The following is a 14,203-nucleotide window of genomic DNA, read 5'->3' as shown; positions in this document are numbered from 1 at the left end:
GATTTCAATTTGTTATAAAAGCTTTGGACTATCAGATTAAATATTTCAATTGTTTATTCAATATCTTTATCAAATATTTTTATTAATAGTAAATTACAATAACTTATACAAAAATATAACTTATAATTCTCTTAAAGGAACATACTGATTTAAGTTATATGTAGACTGTAGTATTTCTTCCTTTTGTTTTCTGTTGTAAGTAAAATAAAAGAACAATTTACTATTATATTTAAATTTTCATAAATTATTCAGCTTTATTATGCATCATTTAAATTTAGAACTTTTCTATGGAACTATATCCATTTTATCCTCCTATTGTGAAAATAATTAGACCAAGACTCAAAGTAAGTATACTTTTTACTAATATGATTATAAAGAAAACTATTAACTACTATCTATAATAATAATAAAAACTATAAAAATTTAAGAAAATTTTAAGTTAAATATTATTTCTGTATTGAATTTTAAATTGTTTTTATTTTTATATTCTTACATATATCATAAATTAAAAGTGAAATTCAAGAGTAAATTGAATAAAAAATTTTAATTAATAACTCCTTTTGTACTTTATTTAAGACAAAAATTTGTGCAATAATTTTGAAAATTTGAATTTTTAAAAACAGATATTTTAAAGCATCTCAGAATTCAATATCCTGTGAAATTATAAATTCAACATTTACATTTTTAGATTTATAATTTTATAAGATAGTTTTAGTTATGCTTTTTTTCAATACAGTAAAAACATTTCAATATTTATTATGTGTAAGTGATTTTCATTTTGAGCAGTTTTTCATTTTTGTGTATTTTCTCTTATAAATAATATTTGATAATGAACCATTCAAATATAAATTAATTTAAAATAATTTTTAAACATTCTAATAAAGTTCTCTCTCACTAAGAAAACTCAGAAAACCAGGAAATGTCAGGAAATTATGTAATAGGGTAAAGTCAGGGAACTTTTATATTTGGTATCAAATCAAGGAATTCATTTATTTTTACAGAAATTTACAGATATTAAACTGATAGTTTTGAAATAAAGGAATTTTTAAAACAAAATGCTGTAAAATCATTTTATGTTCTGATGTTATGGGATTGTGCACACAATAATAATGTTGTTTTATATAAGTAGAGAATGTAAAAATGAAACTTACTTGAATTAATTTAATGGTCATATACAGGTTTTTTAAATTGAAACTTTTTTTAAAAAAAGAACTACAATTTAAAGTATAAATTAATCAAAAAAGTAAAGTAAGTATTGGTTTGATTGAATTAAAGCACCCCTATTCAGTGCTGTACAGAGAGAGATTTAGTAGTTCAAATGCAACCAAATCATGTTTGATGTATTTCAGGAAATGCATAAGACATTTCTATAAAAATAATTTGAACCAAAACTTGCCATTATGTTTCTTGCAGCAACCAAAAATGCCAAACATTTTTATTTGTACAAGATAATCATGCTAAAACATTATACAGATATCTTAGCAATGCAAGGAATACTGCTCAATTTGGTCCCCATTCTGAAGTGTTAAAACCTGAAGGGCTAAACAGTGTGTTTAATGACAGACTGTAAGATGACTTTTACATCAGTGTGATACTGTCTTTCAAAACTGCTAAATGTGCAACCTCCACATTTCTCAAATATTCCTACAACCAAAAATTACTCTAATTAAGATCTGGAGAATGAGATGACCAGGCAAAAAGAATGCACAATTAATTACTTGATTATTAATGAGATGTTTGTACAGAAACTACTATATGCTATGTTCAGTATGTGGAGGCATTGTCAAGCTATTATTGCTGAGGCAGTTGGAGTATGACAAAACTATTTAACATTTTTTAGTATCTTTAAGCTGTCACAGAGTTGCTTTTGGATTGTTAAATATTTTTCTAGACAGTGTTGAAGGATATTTTAATTACAGTCATCTAGTAGATTATTCAATTTAGAATATACTAAATAGTGCCAATTCATTTCTCTCAGTAACTCTACCTAAACTTCTCAAATATATATTAAAATTACTGTTTATAAGCAAATTAATTATTATAATAGCGTATGTTTTATAACATTGATCTTTAATGATCAGACATAAGAAAAAAATAAAATCTCTGCATCTTATATTAAATGCTAATTCATTTATGGGCTTTATCAGTATTTTTTTATATGGAATGAAATAATTTTTTTCAATATTGCAAATTTCACTAATATTGCTTATCCTCTGGCCAGATTTAGTCAATCAGCCAACAGCTTAACAAGCTCAAATTGCCATAAAAATTGATATATAAATATAAAATAAATAATTATAATATTTTTAAAATAAAATTTCTTTTACGTACTTTAATAAACAAAACAAATGTAAAAAGTAAAACATGATTTATATATTAAAAGAAAAACCTATATTTAATAAATCTTATTCTAGAACAGTAAACAAACAATTAAAAACTTATTCTAAGAACAGTTTTACAGAAATAGTACATGATCAGTTTTTAGTAGCATATGATTGAACCAATTGTTTAGACAATGATAAACCTCTTAATAGATATTAAGACAAATGAAAATATTAAACGATTTTATAATCTTGATAAAATGATCATAAGTTTAATGCAAAAATTACTATGAAAGTTCTCAATATATGACCAAATGATTGTATCACTAGAAATTTTTATTAAATATTTTATTAAAATAAATATTCTTGGTTAGTGTTTAAATGAAAGATGATATAATTTAATCTAACAAAAATGATAAAAATGGGAATTTTTGTTAAGATTCATATGCATAGTTTTACAATGGAATTGTTTTGAATTATTTTTAGTGCACAATTTTAAGTTTGTATTAATGAATCTAGTCTTATAGTATAAAAATATTTTAATTCATTGATGGCTTGTTGAATTTTATTAGATAAGGAATGACTAAAAGCATGAGAAATTTAAGTGTCCTGTAATTAACTGAGATAGAAAAAAAATGGTTATTATTATTAATTATGACTAAGTTATTGGGTTGGGGTTAATTAAACCCAAATACAGCTTATTATTTGTACCAAATTTTAATATTTTGGGAAAAATGTTAAAGTTTGTGTAACTAATTTCTGATTGATATTATATTAATTTCAAATGTTCAACAAATATTTACTTTTGATACTTGAATTTCTTTTTTTTTTTAATTTAAATAATATTGAATAGCAAACTTATATTTACAATATTTAATATTAGTTATTTTTTATAATGTATTAATGATTTCTTATATAGGGATTAAATTCAGAATCCCTGAGTTCAATTCAAGTTTTGGAACCTTTTAAATTATCATATTGGAATCCTGCTTTTAATATGAATTCTTTAATTAATAAAGTAAAAAATTTCATGAGCAATTCACTTAGGTAAGCATAATGTTGTTTATGCATCATTCATAATATTCTTTACTAAATTTTATTAGTATGGCTTAATTATTATGAAGATTTAAGTATTGTATGCTAGATTGTTTATGCTGTATTGATATTTTCCTTGGTTATTAAAATGTATTTAATTGTATTCCCAAGAACAAATTACATAATAAAATAAAATAGTAATCTGTGATTTCATTTTATATTTCTTTCCTCTTTTACTTCACATTATAGTAATATATTACAGCTGTTTACAACTTATAAACTAAGAATTAAATTTCTTAATTTATAAATTGTTTTTGTTTTGAAAATTCAAAACTTTTATATTAGTTTGTTTGAGTAAAATTTGACACATTTAAATGTATTTAAAAAGAACATATTACTATATAAAATGTAAATATACTTGATATGTATATTAATATGTAATTTATTTATTTATAGAGTAGATTTAAGTCATAAGCAGAATGATAAAAATAGATTTCCAGATGGTGCTTATCATCCTTTAGAACAGCTTGCTATGTTAATTAATACTGTAAGTATAATTTAATAATAAAAAATAAATTATGTAAAAACAATTTTTATTTACAATAAATGAGAATTGATATGTTTTAATGAAAAGGGCTGAAATCTTGAATTACAAATTTTAATTACAGAAATAGTATATTGTGGTTGTTTTTGTTTAATTTTAATTATAGTAATTATGAAATATAAGTTTACTAGATAATTAATTGGATATTTTTTCTATCAAAGTTTTAAAATTATGAAATTTTTGTAGATGGTGTTTAATATTTGAAAGATATTGATTTAAATAAATGTTAATTAGCATATGCTGAACATAATGGTTATCATGTTACAATTTCAATTAAAAAAACTCACTCAGCAAATAATTAACAGATCATTAAAATACAGGATCTTGGGAAACCTCGATTCAAGAAATTGAAAGAGATGTGGTTGTTTGTATTGAGAGATAGTAATGCCCACGAGCAAATGTTACTAAGAGGGATACATAAAACAGATGTACAAACAAAATATCCTTTATTTCTCTCCGAACCGGTTCTTTTAGTACAGATCCCAACTTTACAGATATTAATGTTAATTAACAAAAGGGTGGTCTATAAGCTTATAGGTAACGCGCGTGTATACATACAGTATCAACCTGACTGACTTACTACTAAGCTTATACCTATCTTAAACCCAAGAAAAAAGAAAAGGAAGAAACAGAGACAGGGAAGTACATCAGATAGACAGAGGAAGGTAGAAAATACCCAGGTCTTCTTAAGTGGTAGGTACCAATGTGGAAGGTGTCTCTTCAATATCGTGCTTTCGGATGCCTCTCTCCATCGAAACAAAAAAATGGTGCCTTGTAGATCTTCACTCATACTCACTATCTTTATGACCCTTCTCTTTCTGTTCTTTTTGACCTCTACGGTTTTCCTCGGCTTCGCAGTCTCCTTTGTCCCTTTTTCTAGTTTGGAGTACTGTCTTGTCCTGTCGTCCACTCTGAGATCTTGACCAAGAATGACTCTTCTGTTGGCAGTTTTGCCTCTGGTCCTTGCCTTCCTTTTGTTTTCCCCAAAAATTTGGAGAAACAATAATTCCCCTACCCTTTTGTTCTACCAAGAGTTCTGAGAAGGAGTAATCCCTTCTTAAGGCAATGAGATTTTAAGACAGAAGCTTCTAGAAGGAAGTTATGACATAAGGGAAGAATCGAATATAAAGTTAAATAAAAAAAATATAACTAAAATACATATAACAATATGGCCAACGGCCACAGAGGGATTAATTGACTGGATTAATTAAAAAAAGAATATCTCAGATGGAAAACTGTCATTAAAGAACAGGCAGGTAGGAGGAAAGGAAGCAGTACAAACAAAGATATCAAAGTCACTAGAAGTTGGCTGAGGGAAAACGATTTAGTTGCAACAAGGACAGACAGAAGTAAGATATTGGGTTATCGTGAGAAGACAAACCTACAACAAAGCATTGGAGGATTACATTAAAAAAACAGAATGTGAATGGGTTGACACAAAAATTATTGAGAACATTGATAGAAGATTATTGCCTATTCTGAAACAGTGTGTTCTTTTACTTGTTTTTTTTCTGTCACAACTAGGTGCATACTGGTAGATAGGTGCTGGACATCTTTAACATTTGCCATTGTGGGTAATGCCAGGAAATTTTAACCATACAAATTTTTAACCATAACTAATGTTGTTTTTAAGAATAACCAAAAAATTAATGAATTTATTGATAAGATACATAGTAACAATGACGGCCTTAAAATGAAGATGGAACAGAAAAGTTCCTCAATGATACATTTTTTAGACATAAGTGTTGAATTCAAAGAAGGACATTTTGTCACCAGTGTTTACATCAAACCGACACATAGCCCAACTTTACATCCCATCACAATCAAATGATCCTTACTGATATAAACTGGCTGTGTTATGAGCTCTTGTTAGAAGGGCCTTTCCGTATTGTAGTGATGTAGTTGATAGGCAGAAGGAAATTGACAGAATTTTACAAGTGGTCATAACTATAGGATACAGAGCAGAAACAATAACAAGAATGATTAGAAGCTACAAAATGGGCATGGCAAAGACTCTCAAACAGCGATATCAGTAGAACCACAAAAGTTCACATACAGCAGAAATACGAAAGCCATCATAAAAGAAGTTGTGGACTGCAAGAGATCAAAAATAGTTTTGAAAAGAGCTCTGAACCTCTATACAATATTAAGGAATGACAAGAATAGCATTAATAAAGATGGAAAGGAAGGGTATACAGGGTTTCATACAAGACCGTGCATTTAGGAATCAAGAAAAACTATATTGGTGTTACAACAATAAGTTTGGGAATCAGGCTGAAGAAGCACAAATATAATGTCAAGAAGGATTCCAACACTACAGTATTATCTCAGATGGTGCAGGCTGGAGGCTCTATAGTAAAATGGGAGGAAGCAGATATTGTTAAGTCCATGTACGCCTAAACTTTAGCGATGAGCACAGAAAAAATTGAAATTTATATAAGGGTAAGCTACAAGATACGTGCATCAATGCAAGAGACACTGAAAGTTTACCATCTGCGTGAAAGTACTTAGTAAAATGTTTTTTTAAGAACTCCTAGTTTATGCCTTAATTTTACATTTTTGGTATTCTGTTTACTTATGTTATGATATTATTACATGATATATAATATTATATCAGATCTTTGTTTTATTTTATATTTATATATATTTGTTATATTCTTATCTTCCATTATTTTTTTATTTTTTTAAAATTTATATATTATATTTTAGAACACCATTGTTCTAATTTTCTCGTTTAACTTTAGGATGGCTTATTGAATAGGCTGAAAACATTAGTTTATGTTTAAATAAATTACCTCAGCAACTTAAGGTGTATTCTGATGGTCTGTTACAATTTCTTTTACCTAATTTGCATAATCAAACTACTTTTTCCAATTGACATTATTTTTCATTATCTTTTTAATGAATAAACAGAAACAACTTGATTAACATTGCAGAGTTATTTGGATTTATTAAAGGGTTATAGATTTAAAAATATAATGTTTTATTTAATAATAAAAATATGTTTCTTGAGAATATTATATAATTAATTCTGTAACATTCTCCAGAAACAACAACTAGCATCAAGATTTGAGTTTCGAAAGAATATCTTAAACAGAAAATTAATGGTCTATGTAGCAAGTACCAATCATAAGTAATGTTTATTAGGTTTATAACTGTTATATTCCATTGTTAATAAAACACTCAATTTTTCACTGAAGAGAGATATTTTTAATTTGAAAAATTAAAGACAGAATTATAAAGTCATAATTTTTATATTTAATCCATTAAAAAATATATATTTCTAGTAATAATAGATGATAAAAATTATGAAAGAAATGAACTTTAAAAGGTTTTGAATAAACTGAAAACAATACAGACATATAATAAAGCTATGAAATTTATATTTATAAATGTTATATGATCACTTTTATTTTGGCTGTATCTAATATTTAACATTTATATCATGCATGTTGTGCTTCTGATCTTTTAAACTACAAGCTACAATAATTAATTTCTTTCATATAAATAAACATTTTTATTGTAATTATCATCCATGAATTGAAATTTATTTTAGTTTAGTCTGATGTTCAATCATTTTTATTAAGCAGAAAACAATGACTAGATTTGACAAATATTTAATAAAACATAGCCGAAATATTTATGTGTGAATAATTTTATTTCATATATATAGAGCTCTAGAAAGAATAAGTAAATATATATATTTAAACTGAGATAAAGAGAATAAATAAATTTAAAGAGTAAACTTCTGTTTAATAATCTTTCAATCATTTTGTTTGAGATAAAAACATTTGTATTAAAATTATATTTTACACACAGATTTATTCAAATGAATGTTAACTTGTAAGTTTCAATTAGATTCTATAATGCATTCAATGTAGTTTCTAATGATTTTAATTAATTTAATTATTTTAAAAAGACTAAATTTATGAGCTAAAAACATTGGAAGTATTTTTAATATATGAATTTCATCCTTTTGAAACAGTTGAATATTTTCTGAGATTTCTTGCTGTCTTGGTATTGTTTTAAATTCTATATAGCTCAGTTACTACTAAATAGCAATAACAAATTAGATTAAATGCCATATATGTTTTGCTCAAATATTTAAATATTTTTCAAAATTTAAAAATGCATACTAAGTTCTAGTATATTTCATTTCTTTGCATTTTTTATGCAAAACTAATAAATTTAAATAAATAACTAATTAATAGTGATGTAACAAATAGTATATTCGATTAAAGTATTCAGCTTGATTAACGCACGTACGAAAATTGGCGCGCAAACCGCATTATGGCAAGGATTGTGCACCCTGCTCTCTATTGGCCCGCTGTCACTATGATTTTTTCTTTCAGTAGGTCTAAATTATTTAAATTAATTACTTAAATTATAATTATTAAAGTTAATATGAGATGGAGCCTAACGTCTACCTCTAGTGCCAAATTGGTTTATAATTTATGTAATAGCTGTAAATAGCCCGATATGATTCGGCAGTTGTTGGTATTTAGATGTAAGTTATAACTTATAAGTTATTTTATTTGCAATCGATCTTTTTAACTCTTTAATTAAGCACTAAAATTTTGTTTTTACTACATATTTCTAGACTGAATACTACCCTAAGGATATACTTTAGTGGGGACATATGGTCTAGTTTCTCCCCAGATGTGGAACAGTTCAAATATATTATTAGGTGGTTTCTATTTGTGAAGTTTTGTGAAATTTTGTTGCTATTGTTTTTGTCAATATTTTTAAAATTAACATGATTTCAAATGTTATCTTTTGCATATAATGAGAAACTAATATATGAGTAGCTAATATATAATATGAAGATGAGTAACTAATATATAATAAATTATATATTAGTTACTATATTAGCTACTATATAGCTATTATATATATTAGTTAATATATAATAAATTATATATTAGTTACTCATCTTCTTGAAATAGATAAATAATTCTTTCGTTAAATACGATAAGTTTCAATAAAACGTTTCATAAATCATTTTAAAATATGATAAAAAAATATTAAAATATACGCGAATACGAATATAACATAATTAACTAAACAATAACATTAATGCCGGATACATTCTAACCTACATGCCATCAATGTCCTAAGATATTGGGTTAGATAAAGGCTATAATATTATTTAATTACGAAATAATTTAATACTAGAGTTAGATGCTATTTCTTATTAACTTTAATAATTATAATTTAATGTTCAGCATTAACAAAAGTTACCAAAATGATTAATTTACTGTGTTTTTGTTATTTCTTACTCCTGTTTTTAGGTATTTGGTATTTGGCCGAATAGTGAAAAATAGGCTGAATAGGCCGAATACCGGGTAGTAACCAAATATTTGTTACATCACTACTAATTAACCATAAGGACTAAATTTTTATCACATTTTGTGGCAAAATCAACATTTTCAATATTTAAATGAAATCAGAATGAATTAAAAAGTACAGGGATAGATTTTTGATTAAGAATCTTTTTAGATAGTAGATTCATATTATAAAATAGCACAAGTTATAAATTTCTCAGATAATTAGACACATTCTAATTCTCAAATACCATGAAAATGTTATTTTATAATGTTTGCATTGTTGTTTGGTTGATAAAATATAATAGCTACATATCAATTATATCAACATTACATTTTATCTTATTGATATAGTAGTGTCTGCATAGTATACCAATGTGCTATAATTAAATAAAGAAATTTACCAAGTGTTACTAAAATAAAAAAAAGATTTCTTTAATTAGTATATTTGAAATCAAATTTTAATTGATTTTGTAAGTCTTTATCAAGTATAAACTTTTTCCCATCACATATATAGTCTCCAGCTCATAATAATTAATATAAATGAAGGAATAAACTGTAACACTATTATAGTATAATAGATTAATAAGTATTAAGTTTTGATTACAGTACAGTAGATTAAAGGAAGTTTGATTAGTATAATTTTTAGCAGATAACTACAAGCTTATGTAATGAAGCAAGTTTTATGCTGATTTTAAACTGTAATTATGAACTCATCAAACAGCTTTTTCTTTGTCTAAAGTCATTAAGTGAATCATTATAAAACATGAAAAATCCTTGCAATGGCAAAATCCTTTAAAAATGGCAGATAAATATGAATATATATTTATCTGCCATTATAATTTTTCCCAAAGACACAAAATACACTAATATGTTTACTATGCCTTTAGTTCTCTTATATTAATTTTCTTTACATCCAGTCCATGCAATAATTGATATTATTAGACACTTTTGCTTGAATTTGTATCTTGAAAGCTGGTAACTACTCTCCATCTATATAATGAAGTAATTTCAGAGAACTTTAGAAGATAACATTTCAGCTACAGTAGAGTGTCGTTTATCCAAAAGCCGGTTAACCGAAAGCTTTCCAGTCGGACTGTGTCATGCAGAATCAAACGTTTTTGATACTAGATTAACTTCTAAAGTATAATTTTTTTGTTATTTTCAATATATTTATTTTGTTTGTACAAAATAAAGAAATAATTTTTAATAATACAATAGCCTCGATTATTATTATAAAAATTTTTGTTAGGCTTAAAATCAATGAAAATTCAACATGAAGCGACACACAATGGAGAAAAATTTCAATATTGGATAGGTTAATATATTTTTTCGTACATAATTGGTTATCCGAAAAAATCAGTTATCCGAACAACCCCAGTCCCCAGTTGATTCGGATAAACGACACTCTACTGTATATATTAATATGTGTGTTTGTATGTCAACTACATACTAATGTTGTGCCTTTAACAGCTGCTGGAAATGCATTGGGTATACAATGAGAAGGGTCATTCTGTTCTAACAATTTTCTACAGCGTATCTAACAAAATTATGATATTTTTTTTAATTTTTAATTTGTATTGATATTCTTTATACAGTTTATCAGTTCAATAATAATATCATTAATTTTAATTCAAATTTATGAAAATTTATTTATAGTTATATGATATTGAACCAAGAATCCAATCCCCATATAGATATAATATTACAAAACAGATTGTTTATACATCAAATATAAAGGTTGGTATTTTAATATGAATTTTTTACGATATAGAAACTGTAACACTCAAAGAAAACACATAATTATGATTGAAAACTACATATCAATATTTAATTATATTAAATATGAAATGATAGTAAATATTGAACAACTGGATTTGACATACTTTAAAGCTATAGCACACAACATATTTTTTTCAAATTACATTTGGTTGAGAAACTGTATTGAATTACTTTCTGGGCATTGTTTTTTGAAAGAAAAATATATTTTTTAATACAAAATGCTAGCCCGTTCATAATCAAGAACATTTATTATATATTACAGATAGAGTATTTTTTAATTACATCTAGTAATTAAAAAATTAATTTATTTAATTTAAAAATTAATTTAAATTAAAAAATTAATTTATGGTAGTATAAAAATACAGAATATTTGAAGTGTGCAATGCCATAACGTTGTAAATGCCATTTTTCTCTAAATATATTTTATTGAAGAAAAGAATTCTAAATACAATGTTTTCTGCTGCAAAAAATTATTGTGGCGATAGTAGCACTGTAAGGGATTGTGTTTTTAAATTGGATTTATGTGCAGGCCATAACATTTTAAGCACTAGAGTGCAAGCCACGTGACTTTTGGCACTTAAAACATTACAGCTTATGTTTACATCAGCTTAATTCAGAGAATATGTAACCTAGTAAGTTTTTTTTTACCATTTTATTGTAAAAAATTTTATTGAAATTAATTTCTTCAAGTCTTGAAGAAATTCATTTCACTAGAAAAAGTATTTTTTCTCCTGAAAAATTTGTCTTTTTAGCATTTACAAAATTATGGCATTGTATGCTTCATTTGTTATGCAAAGATAATGCATTAAAGAAAGAAGAAGTACTGAAAATTCAAAATGTATGTGGTTTTCAAGAAAATTTTTAATATGTTTTTTGGAATCAATACTTAATTTAATATTAAAAATTTTGACTTATGTTGCAGTTTCCATATCACATACAGTTTTAAGTTTATAAGAAAAATAAAAATCTGGCTAATGCATTTTTAATAGGATGAAAAGAAAGAATTATACAATTTCGATATTTTATGCAACCATCATAATCGACCTTGTTGGGATGCAAATGCTTATTTAGCTGCTCAGCAAGAAAAAGATCATCAAGTAAGTAAATGTTTTTAGGTACTAGAGGTGATAAAAAGATTTAAAAATCAATATTCTATTGAATGTTTACATCTATATTTTCTATAAATCTGCTGAATATATAAGGTTTTATTAGCAATTTGGGTTAAATTTTTGATCATTTTTAAAATAAAGTTAGAATCTTTTTATAACCTGAGTAAGATTTAGAAACCAATTGTAATTCTTTCAATTGGCGATTTTGTATTAATGGATTAATAGTATGCACACTTTATATTCAAATGAAACTGTGATTCTAATTTATGAAACACTAACTATTCTTTTTATTTTATATTTTGAAAATAATTTTATAATGTGTAATTGAAGAAAATATTGATAAGAATTTATTTTGGAAAAGGAATAATTTTATTAATGCTGAAGCCAGGAATTAAATTATTTGTTTATTATTATTATTATTATGTTGGTTTAAGTGAGATATACTCGGTTAACACCAGTGGCTGTGTACTATGCCGGACCAAAGTCAAGGCATAGTAACCAAAACAGAAATTAAAGAAGTGTTGTAGGATATGCACGTGGTGAGTGATTCACAATGGAATATAACACAAAATTATGTTCTCGTCACCCGTGTTTATTTACTTTGCAGGATTCTTTTACACTTCCGACACTCCTCGTTTTTACAATAATAACCCTTTCCACATATAATTCCGGCAGATGCTCGGATAGGATCATTATGCGACCTCGCGACAAAAGAATATTCAGCGCGTTACAAAATATAAGGACTAAGACTAATTACTTAAAACTACTTATATGACTAAAAAAGATAGGGAAGAAAAGATAGACAATAGGATAGTTGGAAGTATGATAGAAAAGAATGGGTACCCAAAGTGTCGACGATCTTGGGGTGATGGTTGCGAATACTAGATTGATAATTTTCAGTGTTGTTGATTTTGGACGTCTCTCCAATCCTCCCAATAAAGTTTTTCGAAGTTCCTATATCAGAATATACTTCGGATTTCTCACGAACGTTGGCTTAGGCTTACCGTCCTTTGTCCTCCAGTTGATGCTAGAACAACCTGGAGGTCTTCACAATACGTCCTGTCCCTTCACGTCTCAGTCAAAAAGTGCTCTCTCCTCCTCCACTTAGCCCCCAGGCTACCACCTCTTCTTTGTATTCTAATTAGGTCACCCCCATTTGAACAGGGAAGGGTTAGGGAAGACAGAAGTTTCTAGAAAAAGATGGACAAAAGAACTAACGAAGAGAAAGAAAATGGACTAAATACTAAGAGTAATATATACAAAAATATACAAAATAAGGCGCACGGCCACAGTGTATCAGTGTGTGTGTCTGTATTCAGGAATTTTCTCACAATATGACATGTATTCAATATAGTGGCCTTCTGTAGTGTGATGTATGTGTTTCTATTCAATTCTAATGTGCCCAGGCTTTTGTGTAGTGTGTGTGGTATGACACCTGTAGAGGAGAGAACAACAGGTACAATAAGCACCCTATCCATCTGCCACAGACCTTATTTCCTCGGCAAGTTCTGTGTACTTGCTAATTTTTTCAGTGCATGAGTTTTGTATATTGTGAGTGTTTGGAATGGATATGTCTATAATGTATGTGATTTTATTGTGTTTGTCAATGAGTGTGATGTCTGGTCTGTTGTGGTAAATTGTTTTATCTGTGATTATGGCTCTGTCGTAGTACATTTTGTGTGTGTTGTTTTCCAATACTGTCTGTGGAATGTATTTGTAGTATGGTTCATAGATGTCTACTAATTTGTGTTTCTTTGCAAGCTCTTGGTGTATTATTTTTACACACAGACAGAGGTTGTATATTTTCTGGCATGATGTGACATTTTCTGCATGTGTCATTTGTGAGTGTTGCATCTTTGAGTATGTGTTTTCTGTAGTTTTTAGTATTTATGACCTGATCCTGTATGGCGATCATGAATCCTTCCATCTCCCCAAAGAGGCATCCCTGAGCTAACCAGCTGTTTGACGCAGTTTTGTCAACAAAATCCTGGGCCAGATCGTAAGGATGCTTGCCATGGAGTGCCTTTT

General features: G+C 26.9%; 1 protein-coding gene across 1 annotated transcript in view; it reads left to right on the top strand.

Annotated features, from left to right (window-relative positions):
* The window catches only part of LOC136982700 (uncharacterized), a gene marked incomplete at its 3' end in the record, with an annotated part of 79,432 nt that overhangs the window by 41,550 nt on the left and 23,679 nt on the right, over window positions 1–14,203 (top strand). Inside the window, exons 12-16 of the mRNA XM_067279274.1 lie at window positions 279–344; window positions 3,241–3,368; window positions 3,813–3,903; window positions 10,944–11,024; window positions 12,056–12,163. Of these exons, the coding sequence (XP_067135375.1) occupies window positions 279–344; window positions 3,241–3,368; window positions 3,813–3,903; window positions 10,944–11,024; window positions 12,056–12,163 (474 nt within the window). The remainder of the gene's footprint in view (window positions 1–278; window positions 345–3,240; window positions 3,369–3,812; window positions 3,904–10,943; window positions 11,025–12,055; window positions 12,164–14,203) is intronic.

The sequence above is a fragment of the Centruroides vittatus genome, unplaced genomic scaffold, assembly GCF_030686945.1.
Source record: "Centruroides vittatus isolate TY-2023 unplaced genomic scaffold, ASM3068694v2 contig_862, whole genome shotgun sequence".
Classification (NCBI taxonomy): Eukaryota; Metazoa; Arthropoda; class Arachnida; order Scorpiones; family Buthidae; genus Centruroides; species Centruroides vittatus.
Note: the sequence above shows the minus strand (reverse complement) of the source record. Positions and strands in the feature narration are given on the sequence as shown.